Genomic DNA, 22,718 nt, shown 5'->3' with positions numbered 1-22,718 from the left:
TTGAAGCCCTCTGGTGTCTTCCAAAAGTAAAAACACGTCGATTTTATGATGCAAATATAAAGTAGACATATTGTATATGTGAATAAAAAAAAAAAAATATTTGGAATATCCATTTTCCTTACAAGCAGAGAGCTTCAAAGTTAGAAAAATGCTAAATTTTCAAATTTTTCATCAAATTTTGGGATTTTTCACCAAGAATGGATGCAAGTTACCAAAAAATTTTACCACTAAGTTAAAGTAGAATATGTCACGAAAAAACAATCTCGGAATCAGAATGATAACTAAAAGCATTCCAGAGTTATTAATGTTTAAAGTGACAGTGGTCAGATTTGCAAAAAATGGCCGAGTCCTTAAGGTGAAAAAGGGCTCAGTCCTTAAGGGGTTAAATGTTGCAGAGCAATGGCGGGCTGTGCGACAAGTGTATTAAAAGTCGCACAGACCTTAATACAATTGTCGCATGGAGTGATATAGGGCAGGGTTAAATTGCCTTCAGATTTTTTCTATATCTGGTCCGTGTCACTTTTTTGCACCAAAAAGTCGCACATGATAAATGAGTGACCACTGCACAAAGTGATCTAAATCGTGTTCATGAGAATAAAACAGTCTAAATGTAATGTCGCAGGAAAAGTCCCATGGGACCGGCCTGCGACAAATTTAGGCTACATTCAATTACAGCTGTCAAAATTATTTTTTTTTTGGGGGGGGGGGGGAAGTTTGACAGTCAATGGGGTCCGTTGGGCGCCACTATTTTCAGAGAGAATAGCGGGAGAAATTTACGGTGCAAGCACAATTTTTCCTCCCGCTTTTCTCCCCATTAGTCCTGATGGCTGTCACTACCGGGTCATAACGGTAGCATGAAAGACGTCTAAATTGCTTCCTCTATGGGGAAGATTTATCAAAACCTGTCCAGAGGATAAGTTGATGTGTCGCCCATAGCAACCAATCAGATCGCTTCTTTCATTTTTCAGAGGCCTTTTAAAAATGAAAGAAGCAATATGATTGGTTGCTATGGGCAACTCAGCAGCTTTTCCTCTGGGCAGGTTTTGATAAATCTCCCCCGATCCGTTAGCTGTCTGGGCATGCTGGGAGTTGAAGTTTTGCAACATCTGGAGGGCCACAGTTTGAGACCACTGCTACAAACAGAGCCCATACTTTTTAGGCCTGGGTGAGCATTCAGGGCCCAGAAGACGAAAAAAGCCATCTAAATTGTTTGATAAATTCCCCTCTATGAGCCTAAACATCATCCTGATACCCCAGTACTGTATGTAGGAGAGAAGTTTTTGGGTTCCCTCCTGCTAGGTCTTCATAGTCTCTTGCTGCCAGATCTATAGGGATGATCTAAATCCTATAAACCGGTGGTCTCAAACTGTGGCCCTCCAGATGTTGCTAAACTTTTTGGTAAGGGGTGTGATTCAGGGCAGATGGCATTAAACCCTTGTATTCATGATGCCAGGGCATGGTTTATCCTCAAGACCACCCGAAGGTATACCGTTGTATCCTGGGATAGGCACGGGGGCAATAATGACTCCGACGCAGACAACGGTAGCTTTACTGAGTGACAGATGGTACAGTCTATACAGTGTAGCCAGGCCCACGGAGGTGACCAGTGACTTCAGAGACCTTAAGGGCTTGCTGGGACTTGTAGTGGTTTTGGCTAATTTAGTGCAGGCCACTTTGACTAGACAGCAGATGACTGTGACTGACTTGACTTGTGTCTGACAATGCTGTGACTGTAGCTTACTTGTAGCTTGTGGCTGCAGGACTTGATTTGAGGCCTCCTCTGACTCCAGACACACTCCTAGACTGCACTGGACCTCAGCTTAGCAGAAAGAGCAGAGCTCTAAGGATGCATTCACACTATGTTTTTGCATTACGGGTGCCAGATCCGGCTGGGGGAGGGGCAAACCGGTCTTTCCCGTACCCCAGCCGGACTAGTGCTGAAATCCATTTGCTTTAATGAGCCGAACGGAGTCAAATGGTGACTCTGGTCGGCTCATTTTTGACCCGTATGCGGTTTCCTGACCGGACCTAAAACCGTAGTATTGTACGGCTTTAGGTCCGGTCACAAAACTGGATATGGGTAAAAAATTAGCCGATCAGAGTCACCGTTTGACTCCGGTCGGCTCATTAAAGCAAATGAATTTCAGCACTGGTACCGCTGGGATACGGAAGAGCCCGGTTTGCCCCTCCCCCAGCCGGATCCGGCACCCGTAATGTAAAAACGAAGTGTGAATGCATCCTAAGAGAGAGAGCGGAGGCTCCCCCCAGGGCTTTTATTGGGGAGGCTCTGGGGGGAGGGGGTCCCATTGGTCACCCTTAAGTCACCTGGTCACTGATATCTCCTGGGTAACAATCACATGACAACTCTCATGTTAAACAGTCAGTCTTAAAGTGACAACACTTTCTTCACACATTAAACAGTATAATACATGGTAAACATATGTACATGGGGTAACAGGTGCAAGGGCGGCCCGGGGGACACTCAAGGGAGGCTGCCTGACAGGGCAACAAGGGTACGGGGTAACAACTCCCGTACTGGGCCACCACAACTTCAACTATGCTGGGAGTTGAAGTTTTGCCACATCCGGAGGACCACAGTTTGAGACCCCTGCTACAAACAGAGCCCATACTTCGGAGGCCTGGGTGAGCATTCAGGGCCCAGGAGACGAAAAAAGCCGCCTAAATTGTTTGATAAATTCCCCTCTATGATCCTAAACGTCATCCTGATACCCCAGTACTGTACGTAGGAGAGAAGTTTTCGGGTTCCCTCCTGCTAGGTCTTCATTGTCTATTGCTGCCAGATCTATAGGGATGATCTAAATCCTTTAAACCAGTGGTCTCAAACTGTGGCCCTCCAGATGTTGCAAAACTTCAATTCCCAGCATGCCCGGACAGCCATTGGCTGTCCGGGCATGCTGGGAGTTGAAGTTTTGCAACATCTGGAGGGCCACAGTTTGAGACCACTGCTATAAACAGAGCCCATACTTCCGAAGCCCGGTAGAGCATTCAGGGCCCAGAAGCTTCATGTTATACCTGTAAGCGCTCTATATTTAATCTAAAGATATTTATAGCTCTGGACTGTGTTAGTGTTTGCGCTGTTCTGGTTGGACTGGTTGCGAAAGGTTAATGATTCCTGTGAACCTTAAAGGACTGACTGTGCTCCTCTGAAGACAGGGACCGGACAGCTGTGTTTGCTGGGATATTTTTAAGTACATTAATGTAGGCTCCGATCACTCGGCCCTGCGTGACCTATTTTTGGCTCGGGCTGGCCATTGTTCTATTTCTGGACCCTGTAGGCCACGCTGTTGTTGATTCACATGCAAATGAGTTATCACCAGCTTTAGCCAACTTTACTGTAGAGACAGGCGGAGAGACAGAAAGCGAGACAGAGGGTGAGGGAGAGGAAGCGCAGGCAAGGGGAGGAAAAGGCACAGATACAGGACAGGGTTCACACTTCCTTAGGGTGCCGCCGGCCGTGTCATTCTTCCTCGCTCAGTACAGCGGACATATTCCTCCTTCCTCAGCTTTCTTTTCACGCTTTTCATCCTCGCATTTCATGCTGCCTTTCGTTACCGAGACAGAGAGAAGCCTGGGGCTCCAGCCTCCTGTTGCACCTGCTCTCAGGACAGGCAGCGGCTGTCATACTAGGGATCTACTTGGCTCTGACAGCTCCTCACAGAAAACCGCAGCAGCAACAACATCATCATCATCACCGCCATCGCTATCACCATCCAGAAGGGTAGATAGCCCAGAAAATATGTGTATAAAAATGGAATAATTGTCAAAGTGTATGAGTGCCTCCCCCTCTTCCCCCCCCACCCACCCTGGTGGAGGAGTTAACAGTGCTGAGGGGTCGCTTCCATGCAGAAGAGTGATGAAGCTTTCATGTGTCTGAACTACACACAGTGACTGGAATATGCTGCAGACCATTTATGAGAGTGAATCATGTTTTTCCTCAGATGGGGTATCTGGTCGTGACAAGCTCCTGGCACAGCACAGAATGCATAGTATGATCAGCCCAGGTAAGGAGAGATTCCTACACCATAACACACCGCATCCCCTAACTTATTATTCATCATTGTGGGGGGGCATCGGTCGGGAATTTCGGATGGTTCATGATCTCACCTTCCCACCTGTCTATTTACACATATGCACGTTGCATGCAACATGATCAGCTCTATACAATGTAGCGGATTGAATCGATTTATCATTTATTATTGTCTTTTATGTATGTATAATTTGTCTATATACATAATTTTTATTATCTATCTATATATATCTATATCTATATCTATTTATATATATATATATATATATATATATATATATATATATATAGTGTTGGTGCATATATACTGTACAATGTCGCCACTGATGTACGTGTTTGTATGTATAATTTGTCTATATACATAATTTTTATTATCTGTCTATCTATCTATATCTATATATATCTATCTATCTATATATATATATATATATATAGTGTTTGTATGTGCATATATACTGTACAATGTCGCCACTGATGTACGTGTTTGTATGTATAATTTGTTTATATACATAATATTAATTAACATTATATATGGTATGTGAGCACATATATATACTGTACAATGTCGCCACTGATGTACTTTTTTGTATGTATACATTTAATATGCACATATATTACAGGTGGTTAGTTATTACACACACACACACACACTCACACATATATATATATATATATATATATATATAATTATGATCATTAATTTGTCTATATACATAATATTAATTAATATTATATATGGTGTGTGCGCACATATATACTGTACAATGTCACCACTGATGTACGTTTTTGTATGTATACATTTAATATGCACATATATTACAGGTGGTTAGTTATCACACACACATATATATATATATATATATATATATATATATATATATATGATCATACAGAATATGAATTAATATGATATATGGTATGTGCACATATACTGTACAATGTCGCCACTGATGTACGTTTTTGTATGTATACATTTAATATGCACATATATTACAGGTGGTTAGTTATCACACATATATATATATATATATATATATATATATATATATATATATATATATATATATGATCATACAGAATATGAATTAATATGATATATGGTATGTGCACATATACTGTACAATGTCGCCACTGATGTACGTTTTTGTATGTATACATTTAATATTATTACACTCATATATATATATATAATCATTAATTTGTCTATATACATATTATTAATTAATATTATATATGGTCTGTGCGCATATATACTGTACAATGTCGCGACTGATGTACGTTTTTGTATGTATACATTTAATATGCACATATATTATAGGTGGTTAGTTATTACACACACATATATATATATATATATATATATATATATATATATATATATATATATATATATATATTGTGTATTACAGTGTTCCCCAATCACAGTTATTGCAAAACTACAACTCAAGGAGGTGTAGTTTTGTAACAGCTGGAGGCACCCTGGTGGGGAAACACTGGCTTATGCACACATACTGCACAATGTTGCCACTGATGTACGACATGCTGGGAGTTGTAGTTTTTCAACAGCTGGAGGCACCCTGGTTTAGAAACAATAGTGTATGTACATATACTGCACAATATCACCACTGATGTATGTTTTTGTATGTACATATTGCTATGTATGTGCAATATTAACTAATATTATTATATCTGATATACTCATATTGTACAGGTGGTTTGTCATTACATATTCACATACCATATACAATGTCACCACAGATGTACGTTTTGGTATGTATACATTGATATGTCTAAATACATAATGTTAATTAATATTATATTACATATTCCATTTCATACACACGTACATTGCAGGTGTTTTGTCATCATAACGTCTCTATAGGTTTGATATCATCATCGTGTGTTATTTGTGTTTTCCATAGGACTGCAGGTACTGTTGTTTACTATGCCTAAGAGTTCAAACCCTAAAAGTTCAATGACAACTCAGCTCTGCTACATCTGTGTATATACATTCATGTGAACCACAGTTTACCTCTGGCAATAAATAGAAATATCTGTAAGGACATTTCTCCTCTGTGTGAGCCGTTACTGATAGTGATACATGGTATAGGCCTGAATATAATATTAGTTGCTGCGGATTTCCTGTATAAGTCCGGGAGGGCTGCAGGTGAGTCCAAGGTAGAGGCCAAGTTGTATTTGGACACTTTAATAGACATTAGTATAAACAGGGCCGGTTATGAGCTGATTTATTGGTAATTTATCACAATACAATATCTATTACTTCATATGGAAGGATCATTTTTCTCCTGTGTTAATGATAATTAATAAGTGTATATAGAATACAGTATACACAAGGCACATTATAATGGTTTCGTTTCATACTGTAGCTGTCCTTGTAGATACATTTACACTTATTTCCCCCACAGGCATTCCATTTTACCTGCCTCTAATAATAAGATATTAAAGATGATGAAGAGTCCAAAGTCTCGGTCTTGACTGTATTGATGGCTGCTTAATATTGTAAAACAAGAACAGTCTGAGTCCCCTCCTTTAGTATTCCTAGTCTGTTGTGTAAGATCTATCTATATTCTAAGTATTATTACAATTTCATCAGACGCCATTATGTGTCTTTCAGTAGTTCAATCCCTTTATGACCATACACATGTGTACCGTATATATTCGAGCCGTCCCGAATATAAGCCGAGGCCCCTAATTTCACCCCAAAAACCCAGGAAAATTATTGACTCGACTATAAGCCTAGGGTGGGAAATACATCATCCCCCCCATGTCATCATCCCCCCTGTCATCATCCAGACCCCCGTCATTAACACCCCTGTCATCATCACCCTGTCATTATGACCTTCGTCATTATCACCATCCCCCTCATCATCATCCCCCCCCTTCATCATCACCGCCTTTAACCAGTGGTCTTCATCCTGCGGACCTCCAGATGTTTCAAAACTACAACTCTCAGCATGCCCGGACAGCCATCGACTGTCCGGGCATGCTGGGAGTTGTAGTTTTGTAACATCTGGAGGTCCGCAAGTTGAAGACCACTGCATCCTTCGTCATCATCCAGACCCCCTTTTGTTTTCTACTCACCTCCCCTCAGTGGGAAGGAAAGTTGAGCTGGTCCGGGCCGTCCATGTTTGACCACATATGCTGCAGGGACCGTCTGGTGGGGAGGGTTAGTCGTTCCGGGCTTTCCATCTTCACCGGGAGGCCCTCTTCTCCACTCCGGGCCAGCCCCGGACTAGTGATGTTGCCTTGACGATGACATGCAGGGACGTCCGTGTGCAAGAAACATCCGTGACGTCCCTGCGCATGAACGTCCCTGCGCATGAACATCCCTGCGTGGTGGCGTTAATGCAACGTCACTAGTCTGGGGCCGGCCCGGAGCAGAGAAGAGGGCCTCCCGGTGAAGATGGAAAGCCCGAAACGACTAACCCTCCCCACCGGACGGTCCCTGCAGCATAAGTGGTCGAATATGGACGGCCTGGACCAGCTCACCCTTCCTTCCCACCGAGGGGAAGTGAGTAGAAAACAAAAGGGGGTCTGGATGATGACGAAGGCCGCAGTGGTCTTCAACCTGCGGACCTCCAGATGTTTCAAAACTACAACTCCCAGCATGCCCGGACAGCCATCGGCTGTCTGGGCATGCTGGGAGTTGTAGTTTTGCAACATCTGGAGGTCCGCAGGTTGAAGACCACTGAGAAGGGATTGACAGGCGGAGATGGACGGTCGGGACCATCCCCTCACAGCTAAAGCCAGAAACTTTTTTTTTGTTAACTCGAGTATAAGCCGAGGGGGGCGTTTTCAGCACGAAAAATTGTGCTGAAAAACTCGGCTTATGCTCGAGTATATACGGTATATATGTTTTTATACTGTAAGCTGTGAGACTAGTACAGGTGTGCAGCAAATTACACCATTCTAGCTTCTGATATTGGAAACCACTCAAGAATCCAACTTTCTCTGCAAACCCCTTACTGTGGATTTAGCAAATGAATGTACTGTAGGTGATATAATACCATAGAGAATCTGCACACAGGGGAATAAATTATTTACCGAAATGTAAACTATTCCTTAAAACATTGTTAACATGTATGGAAAGAAAGTTGGATGTCCAGCGCAGTATAGGTCCAACGAATTCACTTTATTGATTAAAACCCAGGATACATGGATACAGCAAACACAAGTGACGCGTTTCGGTTCAAGGATACATTGTTAACATGTACCATGATGTAAACCCTCCCTCCAATCGTGGTGGTTCATACCTTACCCAATTATTCATTTCTTTAGTATAGTCCTACCTGAGCATTGCACATGGTAATGTATTATATATGGTACATTGCATTCATTCCCAAAATGACTGTACATTCCTTACCTGTATGGTAATACAAGACAATGCATCTTATGGGTTATAGAATGTTAATTGGGGATCTACTAATTTATTTGTTTATTTACTTATTTGTTTGTTTATTTATTTATTAATTTGCTTTATTCGTCTATTATTTTCTACTTTCATAGCAAACTTGTTTGTGTTTGTTCCAAGAAGATTGAACTATTGCCCTTTGCCCCCCCCCCCCCCATATTTTAATAATTACTATAAGGTCATAGTAGTTCTACAGAAATAATATCTCTTTTTAGAATGAATGTCAGATTGTTCTCCACAGATCCCAACTCAGATTTTTACTGCTTTTCACTAAGATTAGTGGCACCAGAATTGTCTGGCAGCTCCCTATCCCTTCTAAGCCCATAGATATTAAAATAAGTAATGTGAATATTCAGCTTAGCTCAACGCATATGTTTGCGGAGGACACGACTGCTATAGGTCCTTTGGGATATATCTATGGAAACTGGTTCCTGCACACATTTTGGGTTTGGATTCAACCCTTACAGATATATATATATATATATATATATATATATATATATATATTTCGATTTCTTATCAAGGCACGAAGATATTAAATTATTGGTTTCCACTGTTTTGCACATCTTGAGATTTTCTCACCTCTAAAGCCACAACACATACGCCCCCACCCAGACAAAAACGATTTACATGCATATACAGTGGTCCCTCAACATACGATGGTAATCCGTTCCAAATGGACCATCGTATGATGAAACCATCGTATGTTGAGGGATCCGTGCAATGTAAAGTATAGGACAGTGGCCTACAACCTGCGGACATCCAGATGTTGCAAAACTACAACACCCAGCTGTCCGGGCATGCTGGGAGTCGTAGTTTTGCAACATCTGGAGGTCCGCATGTTGAAGACCACTGGTATAGGAAGTTGTACTCACCTGTTCCCGCCGCTCCGGACCGTCACCGGTCGTCACCGCTGCCCTGAATGTCGCCCTCCATTGGTGTTGCTGCGTCCCCGGGGTGTCCCCGATGCTCCGGCAAGGCCTCTTCTTCCCCGGCATCTTTGCTCTCCATCACCGCCATCACGTCGCTACGCACGCCGCTCCTATTGGATGACGAGACGGCGTGCGCAGCGACGTGATGACGACAATGGAGAGCGCCGACGATGCAGGGGATCCCGAAGAGGATGCGGCGGAGCCCCGAGGACAGGTAAGTGATCGTCAGCGGACCACACGGGGCACCGAAAATGGCTATCCGGTGGCAGCTGAAGCAGTCTGCGCTGCCTAATAGCCGTTTATGCGATGGCCCTGACATACAAAAGCATCGTATGCTGATGCTGCCTTCAACATGCGATGGCCTCTGAGAGACCATCGTATGTTAAAATGATCATATGTCGGGGCCATCGTAGGTCGGGGGGGTCACCGTATAGTTAAATACCACCACATCAGGACCAACTATGAACACCATATAATGATAAAATATCAACCTTCTCTGATTTGAATTGTTCACTTTTCTGTCTGGCCCACACCACCGCACAGACTTCTTTCAGCCATGACTTGTATCTGCAGAGTTTGCTGCATGACATCTTTTGCTCCTCACTTTTTCAGCACCATACCGGCCTTGTGCCAACCTGCCCAACTTCCTAGCCTTCTGCAATCCCCATTTCTGTAGCCGTTGCTACCCCTGTTACTAAACTGCTATGTTATACAGCACCCCCCAAAGATACAGTTGTAAGTAATGCTTCCCTAGGGATCCTGGGTATTGGGCATAAAGTCTGGATCACCAAGGGGCTGAATAAAACAGTATGTGTTAGACATGTTCAATGAGTATTAATCCTAAAAGAGAGACCATAGACTAAAAGCTGGTCCCTATGTCTTTCCTAATGTAGTCATATCAATCTGATTAGCCTCTTAGGACCCATGCTATAATAGAGGACATCAGAGGACCTTTGACACTATGATCAGTGTGTGCGCAAAAAACAGTAAGGTTGTGGCTGTAAAATACAAAGCATCTGTCCCAATTTAACGAGTGAGAATGATGAAACATCTATAACTGATATAGTGGTATTGGGAAATTCATCTGTATTACTTGACCCTGTTTAGCCTTAGTTCAACGTAAACAGAGCCCAATTTACTCAAAGGGGTACTCTGCCCCTAGACATGCTATCCCCTATCCTTTGGATAAGGGATAACATGTCTGATTGTGGGGGGGGGGCCCAGCCCGCCATGGCACCCCAGTCATCCAGGGCATGGAGCTAACTCTGCTCCGTGCCGGATGACTGGTGACCACAGCCGCCATGCCCACTACATCCATGCCTATGGAAGGAGGCAGGATGGCTGTGTACTAGCCATGACACCCCCTACCATAGACATGAATGGAGGGGACGTGGCATGACGTCACGAACAGGGAAACCCCAGGTTTCCATGTTCAATGAATACCGCAGCGCCGGCCCAGAGATCGCGGGGGTCCCAGAGGCCGGACCCCCCCCGTGATTCAACATGCTATCCTCTATCCTTTGGATATGAGATAACATGTCTAGGGGCGGAGTACCCCTTTCAGTAAGTTTTTTTCTCAGGAACCACTCGACAGAAGTTTTGCCGGACAACTGGCTCCAATATTTTGAAGATGATTTTTTTATTTTATACTTCAGGCCTTCAAAATGCATACTTTTTATTACAAAGGTGAACCTTGTTACGTTATTCTTGTTTTATTCTAGCAGCTGCAAATAAGTGTAAAATGTCTTGCAGCGAATGTAGCATCATGTATTAGTTTTAAACCTTAGCTCCCATTGCGTTTTGAAATATCTCTATTACCAGACAAACCATTTTATTCTAGGGCTTCTAAAATAAAATAATAATAAAGAAAACCTTGTCAGTATAGCAATTGAATAGGGGACAAAAGACAGCACACTTGCGCTCTGTATGATGATTACATATCCACAATGAATATACACATAAATATATGCTTATTTCTCTTCTTATGAAGCTATTTCCTGTGTTTACAAGAAGGGCTAGCTGCTAACTGAGAGATTAGGTTACTTGCTGCCCAAACAAGCCTTTATAATGGGAAGAGGCAAGGAGGGTGATAGGAGGGAGAGTTAGTTAAAAGAAAAGTGTTTGACAGAGAGTCACGGAAAGACTGCAAACAGACTATACAGGAGCTTACTGTAAGTACTAGATTTACAGCTTAGACTGCTCAGTACTGCTTTATAATGTTCTCCATGCTGCTGCTGTTTCTTAGGGTGTGTACAGAAACATAGGAGAGCATGATTTCTCCTTCTGTGTGTGCAGTGTATAGGAGAGGTTAGACTCCACAGAGCTTACATCAGCATTTGTTCTTCCAAAGCACGGAATTGTAGGCAACATCTCCAAATCAGCTGCAGACGTATCTGTGCTTAGATTGGCAAGGTCCTCAATCTATTCAGTGACCCAAACATAGTCAACTTGTGACTATGTTTGAGTCAATTTCTGAGCATATTTGAGTTTAGGATCGGACGTAAATGTGTGGATTGCTGCGCTTGGCTAATGCCTCGAATGTAGTCGATAGCTGACTACATTTGGGAGACTGTATTGAATAGGGGCCCATGCCGATCTAAGCACAGATAAATCAGCAGCCCATTCTGAGATGTTGCCAACGTATTCTTTCCTCTGAGGCACAAATCGTGATGGGAACCCTGGGGACAACTGTAAGTTACAGATGGAGCCTACATGGAGACAAATGTCAAATACAAGCTTTATGATAGGCAGAAATAGTGTTACTACTCATGTACACACACACGACAGCTTATCCTGAAAAGTCACCTTAAATGACAGATACGCTTTATGGCTGTGCAGACTTGTAGAAAAGTACACAGGTCTGATGTGGAGTAAATATGCCAAAATGGCCCCTGGCTGCTATACCCATCAGCTTTGTTTTCTTGGTATAGCCTGTAGGTCAGTTTTGGTATGCCAAACACTTTATATGCCAATAAATGGTATCTAAACACCCAAAGGCTATTATCGTCCACTATACTGCATCTTCTAAAACCACAGTGTGAGGAAATGGGAGCTCCCCCAGGAGATATGGGGGAAATTTATCATTAGTTTTATTGTGAAGTTGTTTTGCTCTGCATTTTTTATTTAATTTTTTGCATTTTTTTGCAATTTTCTAGAGTTGAGGAACATTAATTAAGTTTACATGATGTGTGGTAAATTTCACGCAAGTCACTAAATAAAGCTGTGAGATTAAAAATGATAACATTTTTTGTAAGAGAGCCTTTTTCTAGGGGTGGAGTACACCTTTTGTACACATTTGGTGTACACCTTTTTGGTGGGTTTGTGCTGTGTTTCTTTATTTTTATGCAAATTTCACACTTGATAAATTCCTTTCCACTTCATGCCCATTCAACGTGGAAAACACCTAGCAAATCACTCCACGGGTGTGGAAATTAAAAAAAAAAAAAAATGTCCAAGGGACTAAGGGTGAGTTCACATGTGCGTATTTTTGCTGCAGATCTGCTACAGATTTGCTGCTGCAGATTTTGTTGCCCATTGACTACAATGGGTTGCATTATCTGTGACAGCAAGTCTGCAGCATAAAATACTCACGTGTGAACGCACCCTAAAACAGGAGCTCAATCCATTTGTCCTGGTACACAAAATAGTATGTAAATCAGGTCTTTATTAATAGAAACTTATTAGTTAGGCCTAAAAATACTTTAATGCAATCAACAAATGCAATCAAGTTGAAACTTTAAGAGATTTCCAAATAAAAATAGTAGCTTACTTTACAAAACAAAACAAAGTGGGACATTTTTTTCCGGATTTTATAATTTTCCTAGGGGATCTGCAAGGGGCAAAAATCTATTGCTCCCAGCCATGTCCCCTCACATATTGCCCCAATCAATGCCCCTCACAAATTTCCCCTCAGCCATGAACCCTCACATATTGCCCCCAGCAATGACCCCTCGCACAATGCCCCCCTGTCATGACCCCTCACATATTGCCCCCAGCCATGCTCCCTCACATTTTGCCCCCAGCCATGACACCTCACATATTGCCCCCAGCCATGCCCCCTCACATATTGCCCTCAGCCATGCCCCCTCACATATTGCCCTCAGCCATGCCCCCTCACATATTGTCCTCAGCCATGCCCCCTCACATATTGCCCTCAGCCATGCCCCCTCACATATTTCCCCCAGTCATGACCCTTCACATATTGCCCCCAGCCATGACCCCTTGCATATTGCCCCAGCTATCACCCCTCAAATATTGCCCCCAGCCATGCCCCCTCACATATTGCCCCCAGCCATGACCCCTTACATATTGCTCTAGCCATGCCCCCTCACATATTGCCCCCAGCCATGCCAGCGTGCTTTTAAATCAGTGTACGTCTTTAAGGCGCACAAATCAAATAATTTAAGGCGGCGCTTGCGGGGACCTAAGTTTTGGATTCCCAAATGGTGAAAATGTATGTGCAAAAAAAAAAAAAAAAAAGTCCAAAATGATTGATAAATTCCCCCTCGGCATAATAGTATCCGTTCTTCATATAGCGCACACAGATTCTGCCATGCTGTACACTTAGAATGGTCCCTATCCCCACTGTAACACAGTATGTAACACAGTATGTTATTGTAACCGATGCAAACATTGGGAGAACATACAAACTCTTTGCAAATGTTTTTCTTGGTGGTATTTGGATCTAAGACCCCAGTGCTGCAAGGCAACAGTGCTAACCACTGAGTTACCGTGCTCCCCCCCCCCCCCCCCATTATGTAGTTTAACCCAGTGGTCTCCAAATTGTGGACCTCCAGATGTTGCAAAACTACAACTCCCAGCATGCCCGGACAGCCATTGGCTGTCCGGGCATGCTGGGAGTTGTAGTTTTGCAACATCTGGAGGTCCAAAATTTGGAGACCACTGGCCTAGGCTATATTTAACGTAAATGAAAGTCTCTGTCTACTGATACATGCAGGCAAATAGAAATGAATGAAAAACAAAGCTTCCATTTCTTCCGTTAAATCATAAATGTCTTCCTACAACCGCGGAGTTACCAGACACATCGTATTGTCCTGACCTTCCAAACCAAAAACAATAACATTCAAAAGTTTCATTGAGAAATATGATTGCGAGCAGTTAGGGCTGTCGCGTTGTTAAGAGGATAAGCTTCCAAATATTGGCTCATTGTATATTCGGTATATTCTGACAACATACATTCCTAATTCCGCTGCCATAATTACTGCTTTGCCTTCTTCAATTTTTTACTGAAAAGGCTTTTCCTATCAACGGGGAGGTACGAATCTGTAATCTAGGAGTCATATAATTAGAAACACCTACACTTCAACGTTACACTAAGGAGAGGTAAAATGAACGTACCACGCATCCTTATAGGGATTCAAGACTGAATTAATAGGTACGAAATAGGATTAGTCCATGTGTATTGTACATATAATAAGAAAATATTCTACTACGGTCTTACCGTTTTATGCATTGAAGATAAAATGGTGGAAAATAATTTGCAGTATGAAATATTATCACTTATAATTTTAACCCCTGATTCTTTTTTTTTTTTCCGATGTGGAAACTATATATATATATATATATATATATATATATGTGTATATATATATATATATATATATGTGTGTATATATATATATATATATATATATATATATATATATATATATATATATATATATATATATATATATATATTATACTCGAGTATAAGCCTAGTTTTTCAGCACAATTTTTCGTGCTGAAAATGCCCCCCTCGGCTTATACTCGCCCCCCTCGGCTTAAGCTGTGAGGGGATGGTCCTGGCCGTCCATCTCCACCTGTCAATCCCTTATCAGTGGTCTTCAACCTGCGGACCTCCAGATGTTGCAAAACTACAACTCCCAGCATGCCCGGACAGCCATCGGCTGTCCGGGCATGCTGGGAGTTGTAGCTTTGAAACATCTGGAGGTCCGCAGGTTGAAGACCACTGAGAAGGGATTGACAGGCGGTGATGATGAAAGGGTGTTAATGACGGGGGTCTGGATGATGACAGGGGGGGATGATGACATGGGGGGATGATGTATTTCCCACCCTAGGCTTATAGTCGAGTCAATAACTTTTCCTGGGTTTTTGGGGTGAAATTAGGGGCCTCGGCTTATTTTCGGGTCGGCTTATACTCGAGTATATACAGGAGATATATATATATATATATATATATATATATATATATATATATATACGCACACACATATACACACACACACACATATATATATATATATATATATATATATATATATATATATAGGTAATGGATAAAGGTAGCACACCACAGTAGTAGAATTCAAAAAACTGTGAGTTTATACCATGATGTGAATTACAACGTTTCAGCGATCTCTCCCCGCCATTTTCAAGTGCATACGAGTGATACAGAGGGGTTTAAATACACACTTCCCCAATTAGTGACATCATCACACATTAACATAATCAGTGACATCATAATACAAATGAAATAATAAACAAAGCATAAAAACTGTGGTATACAATCCTATAAAGTGTAATATCTATACACAGTGATACTGGTGCTCATAACATGCATATAGCATGTTACTGTATAAGCACTCATATACAGATCGGCAAAAAAGTGCAATATTTAGTGTCATTAGTGACAGTGTACAGGTGTATGGTATTAAAAACATTAGTTGTCATGGTGCCAACCACACTACTAACCTTGTGTGCGCCGCCATTGTCTGCAATCTCGGAGTCCCGGCTAACACTGCCCGCAAAGACTTCCGGGTAAGGAGGATATTGGCCAATAGCAGTGTGGCGTCATGGTTGCTAGGCTCACAAATCAGGAGCCTAGCTAAAGAAGTGTCGTAATGCGCAGCCAATCAATGGCGTTCTCATGCGCATGTCTATTAGTTACTTAGAAACTGCGGGCACCATTTTATAAAGAGGCAATGTGTATGTACTAGTACTGGCAAAATTGTAAAGGATATGTCCTGTTGCTCAAACTTCAAAAGTGAGCGTTAGGAAACTAGGTAACTCCTAAATAACTCCCACATACATACAATTCCATTTGCAATGATACAATCACGGGGCCGGAACACAGCAATATCCCCATTTTCTTGTGTACCTGGGTGTGAAACATAGGATCCAATTAAGTACCCCATGTATCACGTTGCTTCTTAATCCACTGGGGGTGAATGAATCATGATGTCACTGATTATGTTAATGTGTGATGATGTCACTAATTGGGGGAAGTGTGTAATTAAACCCCTCTGTATCACTTGTATGCACTTGGAAATGGCGGGGAGAGATCGCCGAAACGTTGTAATTCACATCATGGAATAAATTCACAGTTTTTTGGATTCTACTATTGTGGTGTGTTGCCTTTATCCATTACCTATCCAGCAGAACCGGAGCACCGAGGTTCAATTGGCCTGCACCCATTTCATTTACCTGGATGTGCTCCTTTTAATGATATATATATATATATATATATATATATATATATATATATATATAAAATTATCTATAATATCTAAACCCCATCGCTAAGTTGTGAAACGTTTAGTTTTTATTTGGATCCTACCATATCTTTCAGTGATATATACTGTTTTTCTACATCTTTCTGGTCTGTTCTGAAAGGGAACTATATTGATCTATAGAAATGAACTACCTGCTCTGTAGTTAATTCAGCTCTCTATAGAATAACATTGTTTATCCTATGATCTAATTGTGACATCCTAAATGTACATTTCTAACACTATTCTATTGCTGAATACTCTGGGGCCCGGGAGTTTTTAGTTGTTTTTATGACATTATGTTTACTATGTTTACTGGTGGTTCCTCCTCTTTACAGTTTCTGTATTTACCATTAGGCCCCTGTGGGCCTTTGCCTAGAGTGTCATTTTTGAGGGGGGCAGCACTTTAGAGTCTCAAAAAATAAGAGATAAATACTTTTGATCTAGCTGCTTCCACCATGTTGTGACCTGGAGTAAATAAAAATCAATTTCTTCCCCTTTTGGTTGAATTCACATCGATCAGAACTGCTGAGGATTTTCCCTGCAGATTGGCAGCCGCTCATGTGATGTCATGCTGTCTGTGTATAGAGGTGAAATCCACAGTGAATCCACAACACAATCAGCATGGAACGCCTATAGGTGTTGTTGCGTATTTGCGGCATTTAAAAATATTGACCCTTCTGGGGTGTATTAAGTCAGTGAGTAGAGCTGTAAATACGGCCCTGCTTACCAAGTCATTTTACATCCTATGAAAAAGGGAAAGTTTCCCACATGGGCCTCCTACTTTGAACCACTTACAATCAGCATCTCTCTATAGTAAACCGAATTGCCACCAGGTAATACTACATAGCCAACAGAAACAAATATCAAATATAAGGCAAAATAGAATAGTATGAATATTACAGAGGGGCCATTGCTCAACTCAGAGGGGTGGGCAGAGTATACAGAACTAACAGCAACTGGACCAGCAGAAATCTCTATTCTACTCTATTATGATTAAGGGGGTCTTCGGAAAGCAAAAATTATTCAGATTTTATCCCTTCTTGGCCAGACCAACTGGGCCATTTTCCTGCTGGAATAAACTGTGACAGACTGGAAGTAAAGAAAAACCTGTCATCCTGTGTCCACTTCATCTCCTCTTTCTCCTCCCTCTCAACAGAAACATCATGTGACACTTGCAGCGTCCTCCTCTTTTAAGCCACGACTGTCACGATGCCGGCTGGCAGGTAGTGGATCCTCTGTGCCAGAGAGGGATTGGCGTGGACCGTGCTAGTGGACCGGTTCTAAGCCACTACTGGTTTTCACCAGAGCCCGCCGCAAAGCGGGATGGTCTTGCTGCGGCGGTAGTGACCAGGTCGTATCCACTAGCAACGGCTCACCTCTCTGGCTGCTGAAGATAGGCGCGGTACAAGGGAGTAGGCAGAAGCAAGGTCGGACGTAGCAGAAGGTCGGGGCAGGCAGCAAGGATCGTAGTCAGGGGCAACGGCAGAAGGTCTGGAAACACAGGCAAGGAACACACAAGGAACGCTTTCACTGGCACTAAGGCAACAAGATCCGGCAAGGGAGTGCAAGGGAAGTGAGGTAATATAGGGAAGTGCACAGGTGATTACCCTAATTGGAACCACTGCGCCAATCAGCGGCGCAGTGGCCCTTTAAATCGCAGAGACCCGGCGCGCGCGCGCCCTAGGGAGCGGGGCCGCGCGCGCCGGGACAGAACAGACGGGGAGCGAGTCAGGTAGGGGAGCCGGGGTGCGCATCGCGAGCGGGCGCTACCCGCATCGCGAATCGCATCCCGGCTGGCAGCGGGATCGCAGCGCCCCGGGTCAGAGGACGTGACCGGAGCGCTGCAGCGGAGGGAGTGAAGCGAGCGCTCCGGGGAGGAGCGGGGACCCGGAGCGCTCGGCGTAACAACGACCCTTTCTGATACCACATCATCAAGCCGCGCCCTTCTTACTTCATACTGGCAAGCCAAGTCCCAACCTCCCCACATATTTTTACCGTTCTTGGCAGTGAGGACGCCTGGGAAATGTAGTTTCTATAGGGTGTGCAGGAGAAAGAGAGAAAATAGTGCAGGGACCCGTTTAAATTGTGCAAACATTTCTGAAACACTCCCTTTAAATTTAGCCAAAGCAGATTACATGGTCAGGTGGCCTACGTAACATAGTAGTATATTGTTTGCCCTTTAGTTGTAATATATTTTTTATACTATTCAGGCCCGGGATACAACCTAATTTGATATTTCTTCTGTGTAATACACAGCAGTTAGTTAAAGGGCCTAATCCATCTTATCCCCTATCCAAAGGATGTATCGTCGCGGGGGTCCCACGCAGGGTGGGGCATGATGTCACACGGTGGCGAAGTTGTGACGCCATGATACTCCGGCCCTGTGGTTGTCACGCTTCACACCTGGAGCCTCCATCGCTGCAGAGAGCTCACAATGGTGGGTGCGGAATGACAGATTGCTCATACATCTTATCCAATATCCTTTGGATAGGGGATGAGATGGATTAGGGCCGGAGTACCCCTTTAAGGCAAACACCACTTGCACACATTTAGGAAATAACTCTGAGCATACTGTAGCTTCCATTAGCGCACTGTATCTGAGTGGGTGCGTGTATTTTTAGTGTCCCCATTTTTGTAGGAGTTCATACAGACGTCTGGATGACTTCCTCTAATATTGTGTGTAAGCTATGTACAAGATTTTGAGCGCACACAATCACTTCTGGTTTTCATGTAAGTCATTTATAGTAGTATTCTTATTAGTGTATAACTTCCCCATTTTATATAGTTCTCTTTTAGCTTGTCTTTAGTGAGAAGTGAAATACAATGGCTGATTCCTTGGTTCTAAAAATGCATGGTAATTGGAATTTACAGATTGCCAGAATAACAATTCTCTTTGCAGAAAAGGGGTACTCAGGGGTAAACAGATTTGTAAATTGCTTCTATTAACATTTTCTAACCCTTTTAGTACTTATTAGCTGCTGAATACTACAGAGGAAATTCTTTTCTTTTCGGAACACAGAGCTCTCTGCTGACATCACGAGCACAGTGCTCTCTGCTGACATCTCTGTCCATTTTAAGAACTATCCAGAGTAGGAGAACATCCCCATAGAAAACATATGCTGCTCTGGACAGTTCCTAAAATGGACAAAGATGTCAGCAGAGAGCACTGTGGTCATGATGTCAGCAGAGAACACTGTGTGTTCTAAAAAGAAAATAATTTCCTCTGTAGTATTCAGCAGCTAATAAGTACTGGAAGGATTAAGATTTTTTAATAGAAGTAATTTACAAATCTGTTTAATTTTCTGGCACCAGTTGATAAAACATAAAAAGTTTTCCACCAGAGTACCCCTTTAAACTCTGTTTACTTTAAAGGGAAAGATGTTTCCCTTTCTGTAAGGGTTCTTGCATTTTGATAACAGAAATAGTATAATCTACAACACTATAAACATTGGAGGGTCGTCTCAAGAAACTATGCGCTATTAGAAGTCAATGTTAGAGAGCGGAGATCCCACTATTATCCAGAGTGGAATACTCTGTAGAGCACCTAATGTTCAAAACAAGTTTTTATATTAAACATATTTTGCAGTTTCTATTCCTGTCAGTTGGCGTAAAACTTAGCTGAGATTTCCTGTTCTGTACAGATCATTTTCCAATAATTTCCAAAAATACTTTTACTGCTCATCATAGACAGAATTACAGAGACATAAGTAGGCAGATAACACTGAATTCACCACCACAAGATCAGCACCCCCTATAAAGCATATCTCTATATGCTGTTAAAAAAACAGCTCAGACAAGATGACAACCCCCATAATGTAAAAAAAAAAAAAAAAAAGACAATCAAAGAATAAAACAGATTAGAAAGAAAAAAAAAACATCTATCTGTATCTAATGAATAAAAAAAATCTAGGCAACATATTTCCATTAAAAGGATTATCCAGCTTAAAAAAATGTATTCCCTAACCAAAGGATAGGGGATAAATATTAGATTGCGGGGGGTCCCAGCAGTCAAACCCCTCATGATCTGGCACTTATCACCTTATCTCTTGCACGGCATCCGGCACTCCTCCTGCATAGAGCGGGGGTTGGCACGCGCCCTCCATTCATCTCTATGAGAGAGCTGAAATGCTGTGCTCAAGTATCTTTGTGTGGTGGTTGACGTAGCTCAGTGTAGGAGGAGAGCTGGGGCCCGGTACAGGAGATCTGACACTTATCTCCTATCCTTTGGACAGGGGATACATTTTTCTAAGTTGGACTACTCCTTTAAGGAAGGATCATACCCATTACTCAAACCACACATTCAAAAACATAACAATGACACTTTTTTTGTGTAGTGGATTCAGCTACATATTTCTTTGCACAATTAGAATGATTCCATAGTTGGTTACATAACTATGTATTAGGAATGTCCCAATACCATTCTTTTTTAAGACCAAGAACCGATACTTTTTTGAGTACTCGCCGATACCAATTACCAATACTTTTTTCTATGTCATGTGACAGGGTTTTTTTTTTTTTTTCATGGGAAAAAGGGGTGTTTTTTTTATTTTTTTATTAGAGGAAGGGCTTTTTTATATTTTAAAAAAAGATTGTATTTTATTTAAAAGAGGGGAGGGATTCAAACTTTTATTAGGGAAAGGGTTAATTCACATTTCTTATTTATTTTTAAACATTTTTTTTTAGTCCCCATAGGGCACTATTACATGCAATCTGTAGATTACATACACTGATCAATGATATGTCATAGCATTGCACCAATCAGTGATATCGGTGCTCCTTTACTACTGCCTGCCATAGATGGCTGCAGTAAAGGAGCGACGATTGGATGGCATGGAGCATGGTAAGGGACCTCCGGCCGTCGTCACAGCTGACCGGGACACCGTGATTTCACTGCGGTGATCCTGATAAGCATCCCTGAGCTAACTGACAGTTAACTTCAAGACTTTTAGTCGCTGTGATCAACTTTGATTGTGGTGTCTATAGGGTTATTCCCAGACATCACCACGATCGGTGATGTTCGGCATTAGCCACAGGTTCCGGCTATGACCCACGCTCAGCTGCTGGGCACGCTGCATAGTTCGGCATCTCTGTGATACCTGCTGGCGGGGGTCCCGCTGGTGAGTATCGGATTAGGTATCGGGAACATTTGCAAATGTCCAGTATCGGTTTCGATACCGATAGCAGTATCGGTATCGGGACATCCCTACTATTTGTTATAAGTTCCATAGGCATTTAAGTACTGAGTTATTGCTTATAAAGGAGTTATCACAAATTTAAAGCAGTTATCTGGGGAAAACCCTACTACAGTCTATAACACTTACCACACTGAAGTTTTAGGTCCACTTCTGGTCCTTCCTTCTACTGTGTCATTTTCACCCCACAGGACCTGCCCACACAGCCAATCACTCCGCGGAAGGCCTGTAGCTTTGGCACAGCAGCTGTTTTAAATGGAGCTTGGTGGGTATAGTATGTTTATTCCTTTTACACCACTACTAACCGTGAATAAAATGTTTGCTTCCCCTAGACAGCCCCTTTAAAATTGATGTCTTATCCTTTGGTTAGTGGGGTCCTGACCTCTGCGGCCCCATCTGATTAGCCTTCCTGCAAGCGTTGAATCCCCTTTAATATTTTCATAGGTTCAGCCCCATATCCATATGAGAGAATGTACCTGGCATTGTAGCTGTCTCACTCACTCCTTCATTGCATTGGTCATTGGGGGTCCCTAAGGCTGCCATGAATTTTCCAGTCCTGGAGAACCCCATTGATACCAGCATGAACCATGGCATGTTCCA

General features: G+C 42.3%; 1 protein-coding gene across 16 annotated transcripts in view; it reads left to right on the top strand.

The window, feature by feature from the left end:
- HDAC9 (histone deacetylase 9) overlaps positions 1-22,718 on the top strand; it is a 656,589-nt gene that overhangs the window by 455,116 nt on the left and 178,755 nt on the right. For 8 of the 16 annotated variants that reach the window (XM_056519737.1, XM_056519738.1, XM_056519739.1 and 5 more), the window contains one exon: positions 3,960-4,022. The exons of 3 other annotated variants lie outside the window; for them this stretch is intronic. In XM_056519737.1, coding sequence (XP_056375712.1) covers positions 3,960-4,022 — 63 coding nt within the window. Of the gene's footprint in view, positions 1-2,218; positions 2,644-2,933; positions 3,036-3,060; positions 4,023-22,718 lie in introns of those variants that run through there. 5 more of the 16 variants (XM_056519747.1, XM_056519749.1, XM_056519750.1 and 2 more) reach the window with 5 other exon arrangements.

The sequence above is a fragment of the Hyla sarda genome, chromosome 5 (genome assembly GCF_029499605.1).
Source record: "Hyla sarda isolate aHylSar1 chromosome 5, aHylSar1.hap1, whole genome shotgun sequence".
Taxonomy (NCBI): Eukaryota; Metazoa; Chordata; class Amphibia; order Anura; family Hylidae; genus Hyla; species Hyla sarda.
Note: the sequence above shows the minus strand (reverse complement) of the source record. Positions and strands in the feature narration are given on the sequence as shown.